General features: G+C 40.9%; 1 protein-coding gene across 8 annotated transcripts in view; it reads right to left on the bottom strand.

Moving 5' to 3' along the window:
* DNM3 (dynamin 3) overlaps positions 1–25,619 on the bottom strand; it is a 553,426-nt gene that overhangs the window by 90,147 nt on the left and 437,660 nt on the right. For 5 of the 8 annotated variants that reach the window (XM_047705745.1, XM_047705741.1, XM_047705744.1 and 2 more), the window contains 2 exons: positions 17,279–17,390; positions 9,521–9,532 (listed from right to left, as the gene is read on the bottom strand). In XM_047705745.1, the coding sequence (XP_047561701.1) occupies positions 9,521–9,532; positions 17,279–17,390 (124 nt within the window). The remainder of the gene's footprint in view (positions 1–9,520; positions 9,533–17,278; positions 17,391–25,619) is intronic. The other 3 variants (XM_047705742.1, XM_047705748.1, XM_047705743.1) reach the window with 1 other exon arrangement.

Genomic DNA, 25,619 nt, shown 5'->3' with positions numbered 1-25,619 from the left:
TCAATGGACAGATTCATCCAAATAGAGTATCAACAAAGAAACAGAGTTTGTTTTTTTTTAATAAAGATTTTATTTATTTATTTGACAGAGATCACAAGTAGGCAGAGAGGCAGGCAGAGAGAGAGATGGGGAAGCACGCTCCCCGCTGAGCAGAGACCCCGAATGCAGGGCTTGATCCCAGGACCCTGGAATCACAACCCGAGCCGAAGGCAGAAGCTTTAACCCACTGAGCCACTCAGGCGCCTCAGAAACAGAGCTTTTGAATGACACCCTAGATCAGATGGATTTAACAGATACTTCACAACATTCAATCCGAAAAGGGCAGAATACACATTCTTTGGAAGTTAACACAGAACTTCTCCAGAACAGATCACATATAAGGCTACCAAAAAAACAACAAATTCAAAAAGATTGAAGTCATACTATACATCTTTTCTGACCACAGGGCTATGAAACTAGAAATCAACCACAAGAAAAAGGTCTGGAGAGAGCACAAATAACATGGAGGTTAAACATGCTACTAAATAATGAATGGGTCAACCAAGAGACCAAAGAAGAAATAGAAAATTACATGGAGGACTGCCTGCCTCGCTCAGTCCACAGAGCATCTGACTCTGCACCTTAGAGTCATAAGTTTGAGCCCAGGTTAGGTGTAGAGAGTACTTAAACAGTTTTTGTTTTTTAAATTACCTCAAGGAAAATGAAAATGAAAACACAATGGTACAAAATCTCTGGGATGCAGCAAAAGCAGTTTTAAGAGGAAGTTTATAGCAATACAGGCTTACCTTAAGAAGCAAAAAAAGTCTCACATACATTACCCTAAACGTACACTTATGGAGCTAGAAAAAGAACAAGCATAACCCCAAACAAACAGAAGGAAGGAAATAATAAAGATTAGAGCAGAAATAAATGATATTGAAACTAAGAAAATGATAGAACAGACCAATGAAACCAGGAGCTGGTTCTTTGAAAAGATCCTTAAAATTGATAAACTTTGAGCCAGACTCATCAAAATAAGAGAGTTTCATTTCAAAAAAGAAAGAGGGAAAATAACAACCAATACCACAGAAATACAAAGGATTGTAAGAGTATCATGAAAAATTATATGCCAACAAATTGGTCAACCTAGAAGAAATGGATAAATTCCTAGAAACATATAAACTGTCAAAACTGAAGCAGGAAGAAACAGAAAATTTGAACAGATCCATTACCAACAATCAGTAAATAAAAAACTGCTAATGAACAAAAATCCAGGACCAGAAGGTTTCATAGGTAAATTATGCCAAACATTTAAAGAAGAGTTAATACCTATTTCTTCTCAAACTTTTCCAAAAAGCAGAAGAGGAAGGAAAACTTCCAAATTCACTTTATGAGGCCAGCATTACCCTGATACCAAAACCAGATAAACACACTACACTAAAAAGAGAACTACAGGCCAATATCCCTGATGAATACAGATGCAAAAATCCTCAACAAAATATTGGCAAACCAAATCCAACAATACATTTAAAAAAATCATTCACCAGGCTCAAGTGGGATTTATTCCTGGGATGCAAGGGTGGTTCAATATTTATAAATCAATCAATACATTACGTCAATAAGAAAAGATAAAATTAATATGATCATTTCAAAAGACACAGAAAAAGCATTTGACAAAGTACAACAACCATTCATGATAAAAACCCACAAAAAAGTAGGTTTAGAAGGAATATATCTCAACATAATAAAGGCCATATATGAAAAACCCACAGCTAACATCATACTTAATGAAGAAAAAGAAAAACACAGTTTTTCCCATAATGTCAGGAATAATACAAGAATGTTCACTCTCACCAGTTTTACTCAACATAGTACTGGAACTGTTGGCCATAGCAATCAGACAACAAAAAAAAAATAAAAAACATCCAGATTGAAACTATGGAAAGAACCTAGATGTCCATCAACAGATGAATGGATAAAGAAGATGTGGTGTGTGTATGTGTGTGTGTGTGTGTATATACACACACACACACACACACACACACACACACACAATGGAATACTATGCAGCCATCAAAAGAAATGAAATCTTGCCATTTGCAATGATGTGGATGGAACTAGAGGGTATTATGCTGAGCAAAATAAGTTAATCGGAGAAAGACAATTATATGATCTCCCTGATATGAGGAATTTGAGAGGCAACATGGGGAGTTTGGAGGGTAGGAAAGGAATAAATGAAACAAGATGGGATCGGGAGGAAGACAAGAGACTCTTAATCTCACAAAACAAAATGAGGGTTGCTGGGGGGAGGGGGGCAGGGAGAGGGTGGCTGGGTTATGGACACTGGGGAGGGTATGTGCTATGGTGAGTGCTGTGAAGTGTGTAAACCTGGCGATTCACAGACCTGTACCCCTGGGGCTAATAATACATTATATGTTAATAAAAAATAAAAAATTAAAAACAAACGAACAAACATCCAAATTGGTAAGGAAGAACTAAAACTTCCACTGTTTGCAGATGATATGATAGTATCATAAGTATGAGAAAACCTTAGAGATTCTACCAAAAAACTACTAGAATGTTAAATGAATTCAGTATGGTTGCAGTATACAAAATCAATGTACAGATATCTTTTCTATTTCTATACACCAATAGTGAAGCGGTGGAAGGGAAATTTTTAAAAAGCCCATTTACAACTGCATCTAAAATAATAAAATACCTAGGAGTAAACTTAATCAAAAGGTGAAAGACCTATACTCTGAAAACTATAGACATTGATAAAAGAAATTGAAGATATCACAAAGATATGGAAAGATAGTCCAGGCTCATAGCCTGGATGAACAAATACTGTTGAAATGTCTACACTGCCCAAAGCAATCTACACATTTAATGTAATCCCTATCAAAATAACAATTTTTTTTTCACAGACCTAGACCAGACGATACTAAAATCTCTATGGAACCACAAAAGACCTGCAATAGCCAAAGCAATCTGAAGAAAGACATACAAAACCGGTATCGTAATTTCAGACTTCAAATTACATTGCAAAGCCACAGTAATCTAAACAGTAGGGTACGGACGCAAAAACAGACACGTAGACCAACAGAGAAGAATGGAAAGCCTAGAAATAAACCCCCAATTATATGGTCAATTAATCTTCGATAAAGGAGTCAAGAATATACAAGGGGCAAAAGACAGTCTCTTCAACAAATGGTGTTGGGAAACCTGGACAGCTACAAGCAGAAGAATGAAACTGGACCACTGCCTTACACCACACACAAAATAAACTCAAAATGGATGAAAGACTTAAATGTGAGACCTGAAACCATGAAAGTCCTAGAAGAGAGGACAGGCACTAATTTTCTGGCATTGGTCATAGCAATATCTTCTAGATATGTCTCCTGAGGCAAGGGAAACAAAAGCAGAAATAAACTATTGGGACGACATCAAAATAAAAAGCTTCTGTGCATCAAAAGAAATGGCCAACAAAACCAAAGACAACCTACCAAAGGGGAGAAGATATGTGCAAATGACATATCCAATAAAGGGATAGTATTCAAATTAATGAAGAACTTATACAACCCAATACACATTAAAAAAAAGAAAACCAATGAACCAGTAAAACGTGTGCAGAACACACGAACAGACACATCTCCAAGGAAGACACCCAGATGGCCAACAGACACATGAAAAGATGCTCAACACCATTCAATAACAGGGAAATGCAAATCAAAACCACAATGAGATACCACCTCACACCTGTCAGAATAGCTAAAATCAAAAATTCAAGAAACAAGCGTTGATGAGGAGGAGGAGAAAAAGGAAACCTTGTGCACAGTTGGTGGGAACACAAACTGGTGTAGCAACTGTGCAAGACAGTATGAAGTTTCCTCAAAAAAATCGAAAATAGAATTACCCGACGATCCAGTAATCATATAAGTGGGTATTTACTCAAAGAAACAAAAAACACTAATTTGAACAGATATATATGCACCCCTATGTTTACTGGAGAATTATTTACAACGGTGAAACTATGGAAGCAGCCCAGGTGTCCATCAACAGGTGAATGGATATACATGTGGTGTACATACAAGGGAATATTATTCAGTCATAAAAAAGAATGAAATCCTGCCATTTGCAGTAACATGGATGGACGAGAAACTAAGTGAAACAAACCAGAGAGAGACAAATACCATTTGATTTCATTCACATGTGGAATTTAAGAAACAAAACAGCAAAGGGGGAAAAAAGGTACAGGCCAACAGGTGATGAGATTAAGGAGCACATTTGTCAGGATGAGCACCAGGTGATGTACGGGACTGTTGAACCACCATACCCAATCACTACATTGTACATGTGGAACTAATATACATTAACATGGTATTTTAACTACATTGGACATAAAATTTTAAAAAGAACAATACTCAGAATATGCCAAAAAAGCTATGAAGACAAAATTACTCTCATCAACTAGAGCGAAGTCAGTTATTTTGAAAACAATAGAGGAAATAAAATATATACATAAGGCCCATGTACCCTTCACCTGCCTACCACCCACTGTGAGCTTTCCCAGCAACAGATCAATTCTTATAGAGTCTATCTGGCAAGATTAACAAATTTGGAAACATAATATAGATCGCAACTCACTTTCAAAGTCTTCTGCCTCCAACTGAACTGCCTTTTGCTCCAGCTGATTAAGATAAAAGTTCAGTGGGGGGCGGGGGGGGGTGAGGGTTCAAAAACTAAGCTTTAAGCAATGGTCTTTTAACATAGGTTTGCCAAAAAAAGAAGCAAAGACTTATTGGTGTTGCGAAGATTGAGACAGACCATTCATTTTTATATGCACATGGAACTAAAATAACACTTTGAGGCCAGTAAGTTTTCATCTTTTCTCTTCACTTTAATGATAGTCTTATTGGGTTATGCATAAATTAAGCAAATCAGATGGGCTCAGCCTATATGTTATTCAAAGAAAATAAAAAACCCTAGTTGAGCTGATGATACCTAAAGTGCTTAGAAAGTTCTGATTTGCACTTACACATATTTTAAATATTATAAAGGAAATATACATTATTGCACTGTACTGTCTGGTTCTTTATAGGTTTGGTGATGGGTTTCCAGGGTTATCTAAAGTCTCTCACCTTCAACCAAAGGCAAGAATTTAGGAGTTCAAGGCCTGGCATAATACAGGACAAATTATCATGCATTTAACATCTATATTTTTCAGTACGATATATTTTGGTGATATTTGATCTGGCACACTCTATCTTTGCAAATGACTTCTGGAATCCAGTGGACCCGCAAAATAAATACTCTAGGTAATAACTACTTTTCCCATTAATGGAGGCCAACCGTGTCCACTTGTCTTGTTGAATGTGTTCGGAAATCACAAGACAAAGTATTTTTTAAATCTAAAGACAAGTGTTTAAATCTGATTTTCCTTTCTTTTCTTAAACAGCAAAGCCCTCCAAAATGTGTTCCATTGTTGCATTTAACCTAACCAGAACGTAACACTTAGTTTAAAAAAAAAAAATTGTTTTAGGGGCGCCTGGGTGGCTCAGTGGGTCTGCCTTTGGCTCAGGTCATGATCCCAGGGTCCTGGGATTGAGCCCCGCATCGGGCTCTCTGCTCATCAGGGAGCCGGCTTCCTCCTCTCTCTCTGCCTGCTTCTCTGCCTACTTGTGATCTCTGACAAATAAATAAATAAAATCTTTAAAAAAAATTGTTTTAGCATGTTTTGGTTCTATTTCTCCTTTTCAAATGTTCCTTCTCTCTAAACGAAGTGGTCAACTTAATACTTCTGCCAGAAAAAGGGTGCCTGGGTGGCTCAGTGGGTTGGGCCGCTGCCTTTGGCTCAGGTCATGATCTCGGGCGCCTGGGTGGCTCAGTGGGTCTGCCTTTGGCTCAGGTCATGATCCCAGGGTCCTGGGATCGAGTCCCGCATCGGGCTCTCTGCTCAGCAGGGAGCCTGCTTTGCTTCCCTTCCTCTCTCTCTGCCTGCCTCTCTGCCTACTTGTGATCTCTGTCAAATAAATAAATAAAATCTTTAAAAAAAATACTTCTGCCAGAAAAAATGTAAGAATCCTATACTTTAAGAAGACTGAAGTAAAAGGGGAGTAGATCTCTCTTTCAAAAGATTCATAAGAGAAGAGATTAAGTATAGCTTTTCCCCATAACTTAAAATTTTTTTGAAGCATTCATTTCTGGATTCAGCAGGATTTCTCTCTCTCTCTCTTTTTTTTTTTTAGTTTTCATTTATGTTTCTGTACCAACGTCATTAAAAAACTTGAGAGCTTTTGTTATAGAACTTTATTCCTTATTATTTTAAGTATTTCTCTACCTGTAATTTGCCTAATATCAAAGACATTTAACAACCCAAAGTCTTTAATAAAGAAATAAAATTAAAAGTCTATTATATTCCTAGAAATGCCTACCAAGAGAGGGCATCAAATTAAATAAGGAAATTAAATGTCTTCTTTCTAGGACAAGAGACATGGAGATTACTTTTGACCTGAAGGCCTCAGTTCTGCAAATGACGTTCTTCTATTTGTGTACAACAAATTAAGAAAAAGAACAAAAACAACATCCCCCGACCCCATTACTGTACATATGTTTTCACATTCCCCAAAATGACTCATGAAGTCCCAGACTCTGTCTCCCTCATGCAGACATGGACTTGGAATCCACAGTTTAGGGAAACCCCTCTGAGGAGGAGACAGACTCTACCCTAAGCAATTCAGAGTATCACCATGCCAACAGAAAAACATTTTCAAAAGGAAAAATAAGTAACGGGCCTGGAAGGATTTTTTTTTTTTTTTTCAAGCAACGGTGATCTCTGCAGAAAAGGAAAATTTGCTTTTTAAGGAAAAATAACAAAATACATACAATTGTTCAAAGAGGAATATGAACCTGGATGTATCACTCTCTCATAATATAAATCTAAAGGTGCATCTATCATGAAAGTTTGCTTCCTTGGAGTTTAGAGGATGAGATCCCAAACCCAAAGTATAACCTAACAGACAAGGAAGCAGATCAGCTTAGTTGTTACTGAGAAAATGAACAGTAGCTCGTTCCATACACTTCAGAATATACATGTACTTGTGTGTGTGTTTGCACATAATGTATGTGGGATGATGAATCCATTCACCCTGCTCTAAAGAAACATTAATTTAGCAGACTTCATTCTCTTTAGAGTCAATGCCATTCCCCAAGCACACAATTAGCCATTGTGAGTCTAAAATGAGTCACCTTTTACAGCTGGCTCACGGCATGGCTGGCAACAAGTTAAGTATGTTGCCTTGGGGACAATTCAGAACAAGCATTCCAGAATCAGAGGGAAAAAAGAATCTCATACTCTCCTTTTGAAGACTCCAGATCTATACTCTGGAGACAGCACAGCTTGTATTCCAATGTTTTCCATTTATACTGAAATTCTAAGCGCACGGAAAATAGCATGCAGATGGGCTGTTTGTGATTTCAGGAGGCTCTTTCGTGCCAGAGCGCATGGTCAGTATAATGATCGGATTTTAAAAGTATTAGCATTGCAGTTTTCCACAATTCATAACATAAACAATGAAAAATTAAGGCATAAGGGCAATAAATACCAGAACCTCCAAAGTAGCCACTCTTCTATTAAAAACCAAAACCCTTGGTGCCCACGTCTTTAACACTCCTCAGCTGAGCCTCTGGCACCTGAAGACACCCCCTCAGAGTCTTCATGATGCAGACGGTGGCTCCAGGAGCCTGAAGACCCCGGAAGGTCTTCTACAGCATCCTGAACGTACCTGTACGAGCAGCTTAGATGGCCGGGTTTCATTGCTATTGCATTATAATTATCTGAAAATCGGTAAACTCTATTAAACCGAACATCGCCCAGAAGAACTTGACCAAGTAAGACACAATAGATGGGCGAGTCCTCTAGAGAAGTATTTTCTTTTGGGACTTTTACAAATCCCTGTAAGGTATAAGCGAGTCACTAGGAAAGAGGCAAATCATTAATGCTTTTCGAGTGGTCTAAGGGTTGGCGCTCCCCCCACAACGTTGGCAGCTGGCTCCTGGATCGTCAGTCAGCGCACGCGTAATTAGCTCATGGTACTTAACAAACGAGAGATGGAGCCCATGGAATTCTAGACAAGAGACTCGGTAGAAACGACCAGATCAGACATATTTACTACCCAAGAACTGAAATACATCATAGGCTGTAAGAACCAAAATATGAGTTTTTATATTTCGTTCAAATGGTTTTTTCTAATAATGGTAGTATTAGGGTAGACATAGTATCCTTCACTTTGTGTAAGACATCTCTAATTTCATAAGCTACCTGGCGTTTTTAAAAAGTGGACAGAATTCACTGCCTCCTTCGTCACAAATGTCTATCTCGTACTTTTCTTGTAGTATTTTTAACTTTATTAAACATTATTACTTGGGTCACAAGCAGTTCTACCCAGATATAAATTCATAAAGTAACACATTTTCAATACCAACCACGACTTCAACATGTTCTATAACAGCACATTCCATCAGATTAAACTGCAAGATTTCCCACATTTGTTTTACATTCTATACGTATGGCTTATGAACAGCAATTTTGATGAATTCCAGCTGGCTTAAATATGCAGGCAGCCCCTTATAGAACAGATTCTTTTCAATTCCTATTGTATTCAATGAGGCCCATTTTAAGTGGGCCACCTGGTAGGATGAAACACTAATAGTTCTCCACAGAAAACAGGAAAAACAAATCACCCTGCTAAACTTAAGACCATCTTTCCTAACTACAAGTGAGAAGTAGTTCTACTCTTCTGGGAGAACTGAATTTAAATGCAAACAAGCTAGCAACCGTACAAATGAGTACAATGCTCACTTCTCTAATGACAGTGACAACATTAAGATAATTTTCACCATCGGTGAGTGTTGCTCGGTTTCACAAATCCACCAGCACACTCGGTCTCCTTCTCCATCCCCCACACCCTCCTGCTTCCGTCCAGCTGGAACACATCAGGGAGCAGAAGCCAAGTCAAATGTGGACCCCACCCTCCTCCATCCATTTTAAGGCACCTTCAAAGCCCGAGCCCTGATCTAGTTCACTTGCACCAGCACAGCCAGCCGTCCTGCTATTTAAGACTTCAGCTTGGGGCTTTTATAACTGCACATTAACATGAGACCTTTGATTTCTGGTCAAAAACTTCGCTGCCCTGAGTTCCATGAGATTGTTGCGCCTTTCTGTGGAAGGGCCCTTATTATTCAATCTTCATAATCTTTGCTCTCAGTGTCGACCTCCTTCCTTATATCATCAACCTCTCTGAACCACCCGGCAGCCAGCCCCGAGGAACCTAACAGTGCCCTTCCCAAAGGTCAAAACGGGGCAGCCGTTAGGGTAGTCCTAATGCATATTTCCCCTGGAATGTGCAAGCCCTAGACCACCGGCGCACTGCTGCACACAACAGTCATTGCAACGTGCACAGCAACGCTCTTGCCAAGATACATGCGGCGGGGAAGTGGGAGCTGGAGAGAAGGAGAAGCCGCAAAGGGACAAAGAACTTACTTTGTTGTTCCCCTGTGCACGCAGCCGCAAGGAAGAAAAAAAAAAAAAGAAATATGTTAAACATAAACTTATTTAAAGATTCTAAGGTTTTTCATGCTAGAACAAAATCAAAACAAATAATTTATCCGCTGACATCCCATACATACATACAACACCCAGAGCCCATGGGCAAGTCAAAGAATCCACTTATATTAAATGAAATCATATATTTATAACGGCAGAAAATTATGACAGAGATTTCCCCCTTTCTTTCTACCCGGAATCCTTGGAGTATGGGAACCTGGCCAAAAAGCCCTGGTTTGAGCTGGTAATAAGTGAACCGTTAGCATGAAAGGCAAAATAGTTAGTATGTCAGCTTGCCCTTTCCTGACGGCCCTCCTCCAACATGCCAAGCAGTGGAAAATTTCATCAGCCGATGCGTTTTTAAACAAACACTGCATCCTTGGTTTCAAAGAAGGTGGAAAAAGAAAGGGAAAGAGCACGGAGGAAAGGAGTGGGTGGTTCTGGGGAGACAGGGTAAGCAGACCAAGTTATGACCGACATCTGCGCCTTCCTCCACTTCATAAATTATGAGTTTTGTCTCGGGCTGGCATGGGAAGCCAAAGCTGTATAGTGGGGACGAGGCCAAAATAAACACTGGTCCACATTCAAGAAAATGGCTCTTGAAAGGTTAGCACCAAAAAATGCAGTCATTTCTACAAGAGACACTCTGGATAGAGACACAGAGCAGCCAGCGACAGGCGGCGGGCAAACGGCCCTCCTGTTTCCATCCGGAGCTGCGGGAGGATGATTTATATCGCACAATTTAACTCACATATGGATTAAAAAAATAAAGTGGTGATTCATTACTCCCAGGGCAGCCCGAGTCCTTGCGAGGTCAGATCCTGCGGGGACGATGTGATGGGATCCGGGCAGGGAACAGACCGGCACTCTCCTCACGAGGGCCCGGGGGGGGGGGGGGGGGGCTGCTCGCTGAGATGCAGGGGGGAAGGGGCTGTCAGGAAAGCGTGTGCATGTGTGGAGCGGGCCGAGCGCGGCGGGGCACGGCCGGGCTGGAGATCCGGCATTCGGCGCTGAAGGAGGGTGTGCGGGGAGACGTGCTCCACACAGCGACTTTCCGGACGGGGACGAGGCAACAACCGCGGGGAGGGTATTTTCTTAAAAGCCGTGCCGACTGGGGACTCTGGGGAAACGTCCGATCCAAGGCCCATCACAGCCATCGTAGTTAATAACGACAGAACATGAGTTTCAAGACACCGATACGACAGCGTGGAGAAGCTTCTTGGCGCGGGGCGCCGCGCTGGCATCGCCGGTCCCATCCCAGGCTTCCGTGGGACACACACAAGGACCCGAGAATGAACGAGGCGGGAGGAGAGAGCGTGTCTGGAAGGATTCGCCAAGCATGCAGTCAGGCGACGAAGGCGCCCGGGGGTTTCCTCCGGAGTAAAACACGGCTTAGCGTAAGCGGAGCCTGTCCTCCGGGGAAGGCGCGCGGACGCACGGAGCGCGCTGGGTCGCAGCCGCGCAGCTTCTGATCTGCCGAACAACGTTCGCGCCGGAACCAAGTCTTTTTGCACATCAGGGGGTGCGAGGCTGCCCTGCTCGAGGGCAGGTGGTTCTGCGTGTCGGGGCAACGGTGAGGTCACAGGGCAGGGGGCCTCGATCCTTAACTATGGGAAACATCCACGTGGAGGGCGCGGCTGGCTTGGCCATTTCTCGTTTCCTCCGATCATTCCCCAATGGTGTCCTGCGCCAGGGGCCGGCGGCCGGGGCAGTGGGCCGCACTGAGCCATCGCTCCCTCCGCCGCTCTGTGCGACGGCGACGCACGGCTCGTCGCGGCCAGCGCCTCCACGGAAGGACAGCGACACTGCAGAGCTGGCCACGTGGCGGCCTGACGTGTGGACGCGCCGGGAGCGAGCGGCGGCGGCCGGGCCACGCGCGGGCCTCGTCCGGGTCGGGTGGGGACGGTGAGTGAGTGCGCGTGCGTGAGCGCGGGTCCGGCTAAGGGGCATCTCTGCAGGCCGGTGGGCGTCCCGCAGCCGTCTTCTCGCCCTCGGATGATGCGCAGAACCCCCCCCCCCCCGTCTTCTCGCCCTCGGATAATGCGCAGACACCCCCCCCGTCTTCTCCCCCTCGGATGATGCGCAGAACCCCCCCCCCCGCCGTCTTCTCGCCCTCGGATGATGCGCAGAACCCCCCCCCCCCGCCGTTTTCTCTCACCCTCGGATGATGCGCAGAACCACCCCCCTCCCGCCGTCTTCTCGCCCTCGGATGATACGCAGACGCCCCCCCCCCCCCCCCCCGCCGTCTTCTCACCCTTGGATGATGCGCAGAACCACCCCCCCCCCGCCATCTTCTCGCCCTCGGATGATGCGCAGAACCCCCCCCCCCCCCGTCCTCTCGCCCTCGGATGATGCGCAGAACCCCCCCCCCCCGCCGTCTTCTCGCCCTAGGATGATGCGCAGACCCCCCCCCCCCCCCGTCTTCTCGCCCTCGGATGATGCGCAGACACCACCCCCGCCCCCGTGATTATCTGCCACAGAGAAACATTCAGTTCTAGAGTCTTTCCACCAAGAATTTCTGCAGTCCCCAAAGACGTCGCTGATGGGCCGGTTTCAAACTCCAAAGCCGTCCTAGAGGCTTTCACCAGGCCTGGCAAAGCCTGGAAGCCAGAGGTTCACGTCCCTCCGCCTTTTCTCATCACTTCACTCGCGCCCGGGGGCGGAGGACCCTCCGGCTCCAGAGCCAGTGGGAATCCCTCGGAAATCCTGACGCGTGTGATGTAACAGGCAAATCGGAATTTGCACCAAATTCTTTCCAGAGCGCCGACTACTCTGAAGGCCGCTTCTTTCAGGAAGCCCGTGGGCCAGCGCCAGAGGCCAGGCTCGTGGGTCCTCACTCTCCCCGACAGACAGCCCCCTGGGCTCACTCCTGACGGACAAACGGAGCCTTCCAAGCCAGCCTGGCTCCAGGGCAGCCCAACCCCAAGACACCCCGTACACAATCCTGCCTCCTCGGCCAACAGTTGAGGAAATTCTCCTTCACATGCCCAAGTCCCGCTGATAGTTTGCAAAGAAAAATTACCCGCTACACCGGGAATTGGGGCTTCATGGACCATTAATAATTTTTAATCATAATAAAGGCTACGTGGCATTGAACACATTCACCCACGGGCAGCAATAGTTCTCACTTAATCCTCTAAAGTCACGCAGGGGAAGGTAGCATTATTCTGAGTTTAAGAAAAAGAATAAACAATTGAAGACCTAAGTAAGTTGCCTGAGCCACACGGCCAGTAAGTAGAAGCGTCGGGATTCAAACGTGAGTAGGTCAGGCTTAAAGTCTGCCTCGTTTCTCTGCGCACAAAATGTTCCAAAGAATTTGGAATTCTTTAGTGTTTATACGCAATTTCAGTCATTAGCTGACAAAACTATGCCAGAAAAGTCCATCATTTTCTATGTCACATTCTTTAGATATCTAGTGAAATCTACATTTATGTGTATTCACACGTACTGATGCATGTACACACATTTTTTTCCTGTAAATAATCTTTTAAAAGTTCTTTCATTGTAGCCTATGATACTGGTACACACATACTTTTTATATCATCTTCATCAGCAAAAAAAAAAAAAACCCAAATACTATGAACTAATTCCATTAGGAACACCTTTACTTCAACCCTTGTGTAGCAATTCAATTCTTCGACAATATAAAACTGTATAGTGGTTATAATTTTAATTTAATGGCCAAAGGAAATAGTAGTTAAAGAACTAAAACTCTGCTAAATCCAAATTCAGATTTCAATACTTTTTTAAAGTACTATGGCTGCTCAGAAAGAGGACGTAACCACTCAAAGAACGGCAGTGTCATAGTTGGAACCTGAATCCAGGACTCCTCATTTCCATTTTAGGGCCACACATCACACTGCTCTAATGTGAAGTCTACATTTTCCTTTGGATCCAGAAAGATTAAGAGACAAAAGGTAATTAGAAAGTCCATACAGAAATCGAGTTGGGCTGTTGCATTTTATACAGATAACCACTGTTGTGCTTACCACGTTATAGTTATTTATTTGCATCCCTCTCTTCCACTACTTGAAACTCTTATAAAGTAAGAAGTGCACCTTTTTATATTAGAATTTCTCGAGTCTACAATAACAGTGATGGATGAAGGGAAGGAAGGGAGAGAAGAGAGTGGAAGATAAAGAAAGAAAAAAAAAAAACCTGTAGAACACTCCAAGAGAAACAACCCAAGAGACAGAAAACACCAGGTAGCAGAGCCAACACTGTGATGCGAGTGACACAGAAACATTCCATCTTGTGGACATGATAGGAAAAATATGATAGGGAAAAGCATGTCGTAAAAAAGTGTGCGATCTTAGTTGAAAAAAAAGTTTGTCCAAAACCAAGATGGGGGTGATGGCTATTTATCAAAAGGAAGCCAAAATTACGCAATTCTTAAAAATGATCTTTGTAGATGTTTCCCCAGGCAACATAGACGTGTTTTGTATAGAAAGCAGAACTTCTTGAGTCTAGACTTATGCCCACGTATGATAAATAAATGTTTCATTTTTAGAATAGTGATTGATTTATTGTCAACTCAATGGTTTATTGATATAAAACCTAAATGACACACCAGAAGTCCTAAAAATTTACTTACAGAGAGACATCTGTTATTAGGTTAATCTTTTTCATCAAATCCTTCTAAATGAGGAGTGACCGTACCCAAAAGTACCCCCCCCAAATCGAAGCACGCTCACAAAACGAATGTTGACACAAGCATTCTACTCAGATTGCTTTCAGCAGTTGGCTGCCATTTAAACTCAGAAAGTCAAGCAGTCGTGTAATGTAACCTCCAGAACTATGTGGTGCATAAGAAATGCAAATATTGTTTATGATGAAAACTGAGAAAAGCAATGTTCATGGTCTACTGCCAAGTTTCATTTCCTGTCGTGTCTTTGGCATATAGTAAAAAACCCCTTTGTCTCGACCTTCCAGGCAACTGTACCAAAAGCATATTTATAAACAAGAATGATGTGGAAAGAAATAGATTGTGTAGGACAACTCTGGATTCACTGGAAATTGAGTATTCTGATCAAAAATGGCCAATATTTCATTGACCGCCTGCTGGCATGCAGAGCTATGGATACAGGAAAATCCAGATTTATGAAACATCATTCACCAGAGATAGGGAGGTGATTTTACTTTTCCAAGACAGTTTTCCTTCAGAGGAGATGCATTACATAATTTCTTTCAATAGCAAACTTGTCTAATGCATTTAAAATACGTTTGATTAAAAAAAAATACGTTTGATAAAAGCACGACTGGAAAAAAAAACTTTCACAAACATTACAGTTGCATGGTAGGAAGACATACGTCTACACATAAACATTTTGTACAACCAAGCATCATTTAGAAATAGAAAATTAGCATAAAGTATTTATGATCTCATTGGGCTACACCATAATAGCCACACTGTTTGAGCTCTCATCTACTTGTTGAAGAAAGCAGTCCATGATGAGAATGATAATTATCATCACCATCATAAACGGAGTGCTTACTTGTGCCCATCCTGTTCCATGCTTTCCCTGCATTTTCTCTTAATCCTGTCAACCAAGCTATAGGAGACTCCTGGAATTTCCATTTTAGAAATGGCAATTTTGAAATAAAAAGGCTAGAGGTCTCACAACTTACATGCGAACTTCTGGAATTTCAGTCTCGGTAGTTTGACCCTTAAACCTCTGCTTGAACACACGAGCAGCTTCCTGTAATACCCTGCCACATAATCTTTTAGAAAATGTCCATCTTATCATGTCGCTAACTGGGTCGAAACCCTCGAAGGGCTTCCCATCTCACTCAGAACTCAGATGCTCTCCACATCCTTCAAGACCAATATAATCTGCCCTGACCCCCCTCACGGAAACCACCAATCTCTTTGGTCCTCCTTCGTTGTGTTCCAGACTCCCTGACTTTTTGTTGCTCTTCTGAGACACTGAGCTGGCCTTGCACTTGCGAGTTCTTTCCACAAATAGTCTTCCCTTCATTTCATTCACTCCCTCCTTTCCCTCAGGAACCTACTCAAATGGCAGCTCTTCAAAGGGGCCTTCCCTCACCATCTTTACTAAAACAAAACTTACCCGCCCTTCTCTATCTGTCCCTTTAATTTTCTTTATTTTTTATAGACTGCATCACTCTCTCAAAATCACACTAATTACACAGTTACTCGTTCACTTGTTTAATGTCTGCTTCTTGGGGATGGGACCTTATTTACCTCGGGAGCACCAGTGCTCTGATTGGTGCCTGGAAAAAAGCATTGGCTCAACAGGAAATGGGGATTGAATGAATAAAAAATCAAGTATATGTATATTTTTAATATAGAATCTTTGTGAAACTAAACACAGTACTGTCAACGGAGAGGGAAGAGTAAGAGGAAATGATTAGAATTAATAACAAAAGTGTAAGTTGTACTCCTAGTTTTTAAATGATTCCTCACATGCATAGCTATGTAAGTAAATATGTACACAAATGACAGAATTTGGGCGATTGTGGAAATCATACAGATACGTCTGTGTTTGGATATCACTGGGAAAGGGTCTTGTTCACCTCGTTTGGAGGGCAAAGGGCATGTGTGTGTGTGGGGGGGGGTCCGCTGTTTTAGGAACTGGCCAAGCAAGGGTAGGCTGGGATGGGGTTCAGAGGTCTACGTGTGAGCCATCAGAACAGCAACGGGAGAACATTTAGGCACGAATCCCCGATCATTTACGTCTGGAACTCTGTTAAATTCCAGTGCCACCTTGGGGCTGTGGTCAAGTCTAAAGTTCCTCCAGAGGTGCCTTAATTGTACCTCTTACGCCCATATTTCAAACTTTTTCTGAGAAGACTCTTCCTATTGGGGCCAAGAAATGATCTGACTTGGGCATGGCCGGTCCCAGAAAACGATCTAGAGCCAAGTAAGCAGCACGAGGGTGGAGCTGGACCAATTCCCCAAGGCCGGGTCTCAGCACCTAAGCTCCGAGGAGACGCCCGGACACAACGTCTTACGGGGAACAGGAAGGACGCAGCGAGAGTCTCGCACCTGCGCCGTCTGTCCGACGCTGTGTGTGCCCACGCCGGGGCGGGGGGGGGGGGGGGGGGGACACGTCTGAAATTTAAATCCAGACGTTTCCCAAAGAACACAAAGAGAAGTTCTGTTTATTAACTTGAATGAGGGAAGTGATTTCAAACACTTGCAGTGTATTTATAAAGATAAGTGGGAATGGCAATATAATGTTTTTCTTCTTTTCACACTCCAAATAACATTAAACATTCAGAGTTTGAATGCAGATAGAATTTTGGATTCAGGTACTACAGACCTAATGAAAGGAGGGAGATTTTTATAACAACAAGTGCATATTTAAGGATATGAAATAGTGCTGGGACATGCTTTACGTACTACGACTAGATGAAGAATGTTCTTAATATATGAACACTAGGACAAGTGTGAAATACCACATAAAGGAAGATAAGATTTTAAGTTAAAACAAATCCTCTCTTGGTCTGAGATGACACATGTTTTACGGCAGAGGAGGGCATTTTCTCTAACAAACAGACTGATAAATTTCCAGGAACTAATGGAGAAGAAGAAATATGAGCGAAGTATTACTTAGAACGGCTCCAAACTAATTAAGTCAAAAGAGAACTAGCTTCTCCATTATCTGGTGTGTAGAATTACGTCTTACACATGGTTAATAATAGTAAAATATGAGATATAATGCAACTTACTAAAGATTTATCAGGATAAACCCCAGCTCTTAGGAGAGAAGCCTTCCAGCTGTCTACGTCCTCCTGTGAGTCACATGCCAGCTCAAGGAAGCGATAGTCTTTGTATACATTCCTGGAATTAAAAAAAAAAAAAATCATGCTTTTAGTCGGGAACCAACTTCAAAATGATTTTATGTCATTGCAGACAATGATGAAACAAATGACAGTCCAAATGGATAATTCTCTGACAGTCACCAGAGGAAAACAGAAACAATCCACTGTATTTAAAATAATTAGCAAATTCCTATATTTATTATGTAATCTTTTTGAAATGTCACCTTACAGAATTCAGAGCCACTTGTACTGCTAAGCCATGAGAAGGGAAGGAAATAGAAATGCTCTCAAGGATGCCTGGGTGGCTCAGTGGGTTAAAGCCTCTGCCTTCAGCTCAGGTCATGATCTCAGGGTCCTGGGATCGAGCCCCACATCGGGCAGGGAGCCTGCTTCCCCGATCTCTCTGCCTGCTTCTCTGCCTACTTGTGATCTCTGTCCGTCAAATAAATAAATAAAATCTTTAAAAAAAAAAAAAAAAAGAAAGAAATGCTCTCAAGATGATACACTCGGTGCTAAGTCAGCAGAATCGATCGGCTGTTGCCTAGTAATCAATCAGTTTTCTGAAATTATTTGCTAGGCCTAAGTGGCTCATAAGACTTTAAAAGGTGTGGCAGTAACCTTACAAACTTAAAATACTATCCCAGATTCAAAACAGAAACACTCATTGATACCGTGAAAAGAAAACAAAAAAGAAAACAAAAAAACCCAAAACATTAACCACTATTCAACAGAGTGAAATGCCTATAAAGTGCATATTGACAACTGGAATAATGTTGTAATTTTATTTCTTTTCCTAAGAGCAAAATAATACACAAGACATAATACATGCCCATTTAGAAAGATTTGGAAACTAGATAAAAGTATGGTGACAATCATCCATTTTTCACGGTTTACAGATAAACTTATTTTTTATACTCTGATTCTATCAGTCTTTCACACAGTTGAGGTCTCCCAACCCCCTTCTCTCTCTGGCAACTCTGACTCCTTTTTTACTTACTGTGGTCTTATGGTCATTGACTTATGCCATTCCATCTTTATAAACTTTGAAGTAGAATGGCATGATATTCATTAGTATAAGTGTATGATAATTTCCTTAATCCCTTTCAATTGTTAGATAATTAGGTAATTTCCTTTTTTTTAATGATCAGAAATAATGCTTAAGTGAGTATTTTTATCCAAAAGCTTTTCACACTTACTCCTCTTACTTTCTAAGGATAGATCCTTATAACTCTATAACTATAAACAGAGTTAGAGGATCAAACTTAGGGTCATTTTTTAAGACACTGATATGCATCACCAATCACCCTTCCAGAAGATATAATCCAATTCAGACGGATACCAGCAGAATTCCAGAAATTACAGTCTTTTTCTCTTCTTATTCTCTTCCAGGGTATTCTCAATTCATGCCTAAGAGCCTTTGTTTACAACTAACCTCCGATGGCTCACAGATTGGTATCTCTTGCCCCAAGTGCCCCAGATCCACAGTGTTTGCTGACTTCTCTGCTGGACTGTCTCAATCCACCCTGCCACGAACAACTGAACAAACTTCCCCTCTCATACCCTCTTTCATTTCCCCCCTAAAAAGTACACCTCCTGATCACACTATCACCCGCCCTCAAACGTCACTGCGGCCTCCTCATGGGGCTCCTGACATCACGGGGCTCCTTCAGATTTACTCTCCACACGGAATCCTCTGACCTCCTGAAATGGGAATCTGATGTTCTTACTCGTGGAGTCAAACACTCAATAGTCACCTGCTTTTAGGGAAAGACTACACTGTCTATCGTGGCCTTTCAAACCCTGCATAGTCTGGCCCATAACTGTTACCCTCCTTTCCGGCTTCTTTCCACACTCTGCTCTGCCTTGTTTTGTTTTGTTCCAGCCATTCTGGCTTCCTTTTGCCTCCCCCAAACGCGTCCTGCCTTCTCCCAAGGTCTCTGAGTGTACCACTCTCTGCCTGTAGCTCTTTCCTTCTGCCCTCATTGCACGACAAAGGCCTACTCCTTCCTGAAATCCCAGGTCCTGTTTCTTTTCACCCGTCAGTCACAGCGCTAATCACAGCTGTGAGTTCAGGATTATGTGTGGGTTTTCTTTTTTATTTCTTATTTACTCACTTGCTTGTTACTTAGATACTGTCTATCTTCCTAACTAGCCCACAAGCAACATTAGGATAGGGAATGTACCACTTTTATGCTTATCATTATATCCCCCAGGGGATTCTGGGAAGACGATGACATAACCGTGCTCTGCTTCCTCTCCAACTTCTAACTCAGGTCAAACACATCTCCGGTACGCGGTGGCTAGATAGTTGTGGTACTTTCTTGCTCGGGGCTGAACAGAGCTTTGGGACCACAGCAGGAAAACTCGGAGGCAAGGACCAGCGCGTACCATGCCTTTGGTTGGGCTGTCCCACATGGATCACAGGACTCCTGGGTGTCCCAGCCCTCTGGCCCTAAGGAGGGTGGGGGACTGAGTTTTTTCTACCCTAATGCAAAAAAAAAGGTTCCCTCCTGGCGCCTCAATATGTAAACGGCCACTTGCCTACTTGGGGCCTGTGCTGACTGGGATGACCTGTGCCTTCCCGCTCTCACAGGACCAGTCCACTTAAAGTATCCTGTGGCTGGACCTGTGCCACGACGAATAAAGCAAAATAAAAGGACACCTGATAAGGAGGTCTCATAGCTGGAGAAAGATAGAATGAAGAGCGCAGTCAGAACAGTGTATCAGTACAGAACTGCTGGGGAAAGCAGAAGAACAGGATTTGAAGGGGTACAAGAAAAACTTCCTGAAACGAAAAAAATACTATTTTTAAGTCAAAATATTTAGTAGATAAGTTGAGGGAAAGGATGATGAACATTGAGCCTAGAATTAATAGTTTCCAAGATCTTGCGGGAGAATTTTAAAAAATATAAAGATAGAGAAGACATGAAAGTGTGGCGGAAAGACCACCTACCCTGTAAATAGGAGGAGTGCCAGAAAAAGAAAGGGGAGGTGGGGGGAGAGAAATAATTATAAAATAGAAACTACTTTTTAAAAAAAAATCTTAACCTGGTTTTTAAAAAGATCTGAGTCTATGTAATTTAAGTGCTGTTTCATGTGCGCTTGATGAGAAAAGGTATCAAGCAGACATACATTTATACAATTCTTGAGCTCTGAAAAAAAGAAAACATTTAAAAGCCTTCTGTAAGGAGAGAGCAAGTTGCTTAGAAAAGAGAAAGAGGTAGACTGGCGCTGGTCTCAACAGGCAGAGGCCCAAAGCAAGGAAGAAGCATTCGTGGTGTCCTAAGAGGACCGTAGAGGCCTATCCCCAGCTGGGACAGCCCCACACCCCGAACTGAGAGGGTCCCTAAGCAGGCAGGAGATGACAGCCGCACCAAACGGACCTGCAGAGCATGGTCAAGGCGAGGAAAAGTTAAGAGGGAAAAAAACGGAACTTGCAACATCCACAGAGTTAATCAAAATAAATAATGATTGACCATCTAAGAATATGCAGTAGAAGGGTTACAGAAAGACTCCTACAGTAAAAGAGACACACTATTCAAATAGTCTAAAAGTTGGGGGACGGTAGGAGGACCTAACAGTGCTCCCCCGGTCTTCTCTGATGGGTGCAGGGGCAGAGTGGGGCAGAAAAGGGATTCCAGGGGTCTCGTTGTTAGGAGAAGTGGGTGTTAGGAGAATCAGAAGAAAGGGTTTGGGGGAGAAATATCTGATAATTTGCCTCATGGAAGGATAGGGCTATGTACTGGTGATGAATGAAAATGTTAATGAAATTAAATGTACGGTAGAACTCTCAAATTAAAAACAAAGAAAAAGGAGAAATTATCAGTCTTTTGATTAAGTAAAAAAATAAGAAGAAAAAAAGGAGGAACAAAATAAGAAATTTTTATAAGATGGCAGGAATACATTTATGTATATTAATTATGAAATTAACAACAGTGGACTGAATTCTCTCAGCTAGTTAGTTAGTTTAGGTTTAAAAAAGTTATATATTATTTGGAAAAATAAAGAACAGAAAGGAGAAATCAGACAAGCAAAAAACAAAGAAATTTAAGAATGGCAATATTAATAATAGACAAGATAGAATTTAAAAGTACAAAATAAGATAAACAGTTTAAAAGCCCTAAATAGAATAAAGAGAAATATTATACAATGGTATAAAGTATAATTGTGAAGATTAGAAAATACTCATAAAACTGTATCAAATTAAATAGTAGGGAAGGAAAGAAAGCAAATGCTACTGCGAGAACTTGTTATAAGTATGTAACCAATTAAAATATAAATATAGAAAAAATTTAATATGACACTTTTCAAATTGGACAAATATAGTGGACAAAAGTAAGCAAATAGAAGATAAAGATTTTTCATTATCCACAAAACATTTACAAAACTCAGTCTTACACTTGGACCTACACACATATACAATACCAGATTTAAGAAACTTTAAAAAAGAGGGGTGCCTGGGTGGCTCAGTGGGTTAAAGCCTCTGCCTTCGGCTCAGGTCATGATCCCCGGGTCCTGGGATCAAGCCCCGCATCGGGCTCTCTGCTCAGCGGGGAGCCCCTTCCCTCTCTCTCTCTCTGCCTGCCTCTCTGCCTACTTGTGATCTCTCTCTGTCAAAAAACTAAATAAAATCTTAAAAAAAAAAAAAACTTTAAAAAAGAGACTACATAGATCACATTATTTGATCACAAATTTTAAAAAAATTCTAAGAAAAAGAGACCCCAAAACCCCTTAAATATATTCTTAGATGACCTTTATATTACAGAAAAAAAAATAAAATTATAAATTGTTTAGAAAACAATAAAAATATAAACACATCATAGCCAACCAATGGAACACAGCAAATATTGTAGGAAAATTTATGATCTTAAATATGTTCATTATTTCCAGAAAGGAGAAAAAAAGTCAATATTCATCTACAAGGATTATAAAACTGTGATAAAATGAAACAAGCCAAGAAGAAGGAATTAACAGATTAAAACCAAAATTAATAAAATAGGAAATATAAAAATAACACAAAGGATAATAAAGACATCCACAAATATTTTTCCCCTTAAGAACAGATAATGCTAATTAAGGGAGAAAACAAAAATATACAAGATCTCAAATGGGAACAGATGGGATACATAACCACAAATAGAGAGAAGATGGAAAAAAATTAAAATCAAGTATTATAGGCAATCCTATATGGCAAAACTAAGAACCTAGAGGAAACTAGTAATTCCCTAAAAAATGTAAGTTACCAAAATTAGCTCAAAATCCAGTGGCTTTAACAAAACACTATATAGGCTATACTTCTAAAACTTAGATACAGGAAAATAGTCCATTCATATTAGGAGAAAGCCTACAAAATACATAGGATAAATTTTTTAATTGAGAAAAATTACAAAAATCTTATTGAATGACATGAAACAAGATCTTCATAAATGGAAAGACATATCTGAGTGTGTTGTTTGATTATACTATATTTTAGGTCTTACAAAGTGACTAGTGCTAGTTGGTATTCAATTAATATTTATTTAATAAAGAACATCATCACACCCATAAAGATAGTGACTATCATCTTTAAAATACCTTTGCACATTTTATAATTTAAAAGTGATTTTCCATCAAAGCTTTAATATTTTTGTTAAAGAGGTAAGTATTTTAACATGTTTATAGAAGTGATATTCTTTGTTCTGATTTCATTAAGATTTTTAGTATATGATTAGAATGATTTCTCACTTTTTATTAATATTAATCTGACATAGCTTTGTCTCTTTTAATTTTTTACTTTTATCCATTTGTTTTCCTTTTTAAAAAGATACATTGGTTGTAAATGCCAAGAATATAGTTGGGTTTTCCTTTTCATCCCAATCTGAAAAGCACTGTCCATGATTAGGAAAGTCTGAATCCTGTTTATTACTTGCCATAGCTATATGGCTTGGTTTTACATTTGTCATTTTGACATAAGCTTATTTTTTTATGCTCCTCTTTCCTCACTTATGTTGATAAAAGTACTGTCTTTTTGACTTCTATATTTTTTAGTGGTTTTCGGTTCCACAGGTAAAAGATTATCTTCTTTTTAAAACAATTATCTTTAAGTTTTCTAAATCATCTCTGAATTCATTTTTATATATATGAAATTCAGAAATAAAACAGTAATCCCTGACTTCTTGAGGAATTTAAAAGGGTTTACTTTTTGTCACTTTATCTCACACATTTGCTAATCTATCTAGAAATATCTCAAATATTATTTCTGAATTATTGTTTTCACATCTCTTTAAGAGTTCACTTTTTTAGTTTAGTAAGCAATTTTGTTACATTTGCAAGCAATTATTTAAATGGAACTCTGTATGCTTAACTTGAATAAATATTTATCATTAGGCATCTTCTATCTGGCTTTCCCCATCTGTAAATTCTTACGTGGACTCATTTTTTGAATTGGCTTCAAAGTAGAGTTGGCTATTTGGATTTCTGGTCGGCACAAGTATCCACATTTCTTGTGTTGATTCAGTGAGGAAGTATAGAAGTTTCTTCTTGTCTTCCTGTTTAGCTCCATTTTTCTTTTTTCTTTTTCTTAAAGATTTATTTATTTGACACACACACAGAGAGAGTGAGAGACAGAGCATAAGCAGGGGGAGCAGCAGGCAGAGGGAGAGGGAGAAGCAGGCTCCCCGCTGAGCAAGGAGCCTGATGTGGGACCTGATCCCAGGACTCTGGGATCATGACCTGAGCTGGAGGCAGCGGCTTACCCGACTGAGCCACCCAGGTGCCCTGCTCCATTTTTCTTAATCAGGGAAAAGGATGCAATGGTCACTCAAAAAATTTCACTCCAGTTCACTCCATGGCGTTTTGCAAATAGTTGATTAACATTGTTCTTTCCAGTGCTTTTAAGACTTTCCATCTCTGCTGTGTGTGATCTTTTGGATACAGCAATGGACGGAGTAGGATAAAAGAAGCTTCTAATTTTTCACCATCTTAAAAGAGAAATCATTTCATTTCACCTTCATTAGTGACCCTGCGAAGTTGGGAGCAGAGATGTTTCATTGAGGAGACAGATTTTAGAGAGATCAAGTGACTCCCAACATGGCCCAGCGAGTGAACGGCGCAGTGTGGGTCTACCACAGTCCTTGGCCTACGGCCTCTGCAAAACCAGTATTTGTAAAGTGAGTGGAGCAAATGAATGAGGGAGCAAATGAACGAACGAAAGAGCTATGGAATGAACTGGGACAGTGTTTATGTTTAAAACCAACATTTTCTATCTTTGAGAGAATCCTTAACATTCCACAGAAAATCTAAGATTAAAAAGTCTGAAGAAAAAACCACAACAAGCAGAATAAGCACTTTTAATGAAAAGTGGGACATATTTAAAGGAAATATATTCTCCAAGTAGGAAAGTTTGCTATTGTCCAATTTGAAAGGTCGTGTCTTTGCTATAGAGCCGAAAGGGTAATAGATGATCTTGATAGAAATCAAAATTTAACAGTTTTTAATTATCTAATTACCTCTACCATAGCTTTTAGCTACCATTTAAGTTTCCATCTGAGGCATTTCCAGTGCACAGTGTGAGTCCCATTAAGATGTAAAAGGTACGGGGAAGGCAGAGCTGGACAAAGGCCACGGCAGCTTCTGGCCAGCTGGAAAGCATGAAAAGTGGCGAGGGTGCAGACTTTCCACATTCTCCAAGCAGATCCGAAGAATTCAGCTTTGGCCCATTCTCACTGACCTTTCTCCAGAGTATTTTCTTTCAGGGTCTCTTCACATGGAAAAATCTTGATTTTTTTTTTCCCCTCAAAGGAGAGCCAAATTCTTGAGAGGGAAAATAATTATCTGGTTGAAACATTAGAAGAGGGTCAAAGGCTTCTGGTGGCTTTGGCTGCTTCGTTTTTACCCATTTTCGAAGCCTCATCTTAGGCTGTGTCTAGACATCCAAGAAGAGTTGGACACAGGTCTAAAACACTGAACTGAGCTGATTTACTGGAAGTCTCATAAATTCTGCGGCTGTAGCTTCCAGGTTCTCACCATGCGCTGTAGCCGTATAGATAACCCACAGCAATTTGTACGGACTGAAGTTTTTTGTTTAGTCTATTTCAACTGCAATCATGTAGATACGAGCTTCTGAATGATTTTACTGTGAAATCAAGCTGAACCACGTGTTTTATAGTTTGAAAAATAAAAGTTACCTCAACATTAAAAATGAGCATGAGTAATTTTATCCCATAGATAAAAGGGTTTTAAGTGCTACACTGAAGAGAACGTGACCACA

Source organism: Lutra lutra, chromosome 15 (assembly GCF_902655055.1).
Source record: "Lutra lutra chromosome 15, mLutLut1.2, whole genome shotgun sequence".
NCBI classification, from domain to species: Eukaryota; Metazoa; Chordata; class Mammalia; order Carnivora; family Mustelidae; genus Lutra; species Lutra lutra.
This window is presented reverse-complemented; position numbering and strand designations above follow the sequence as displayed.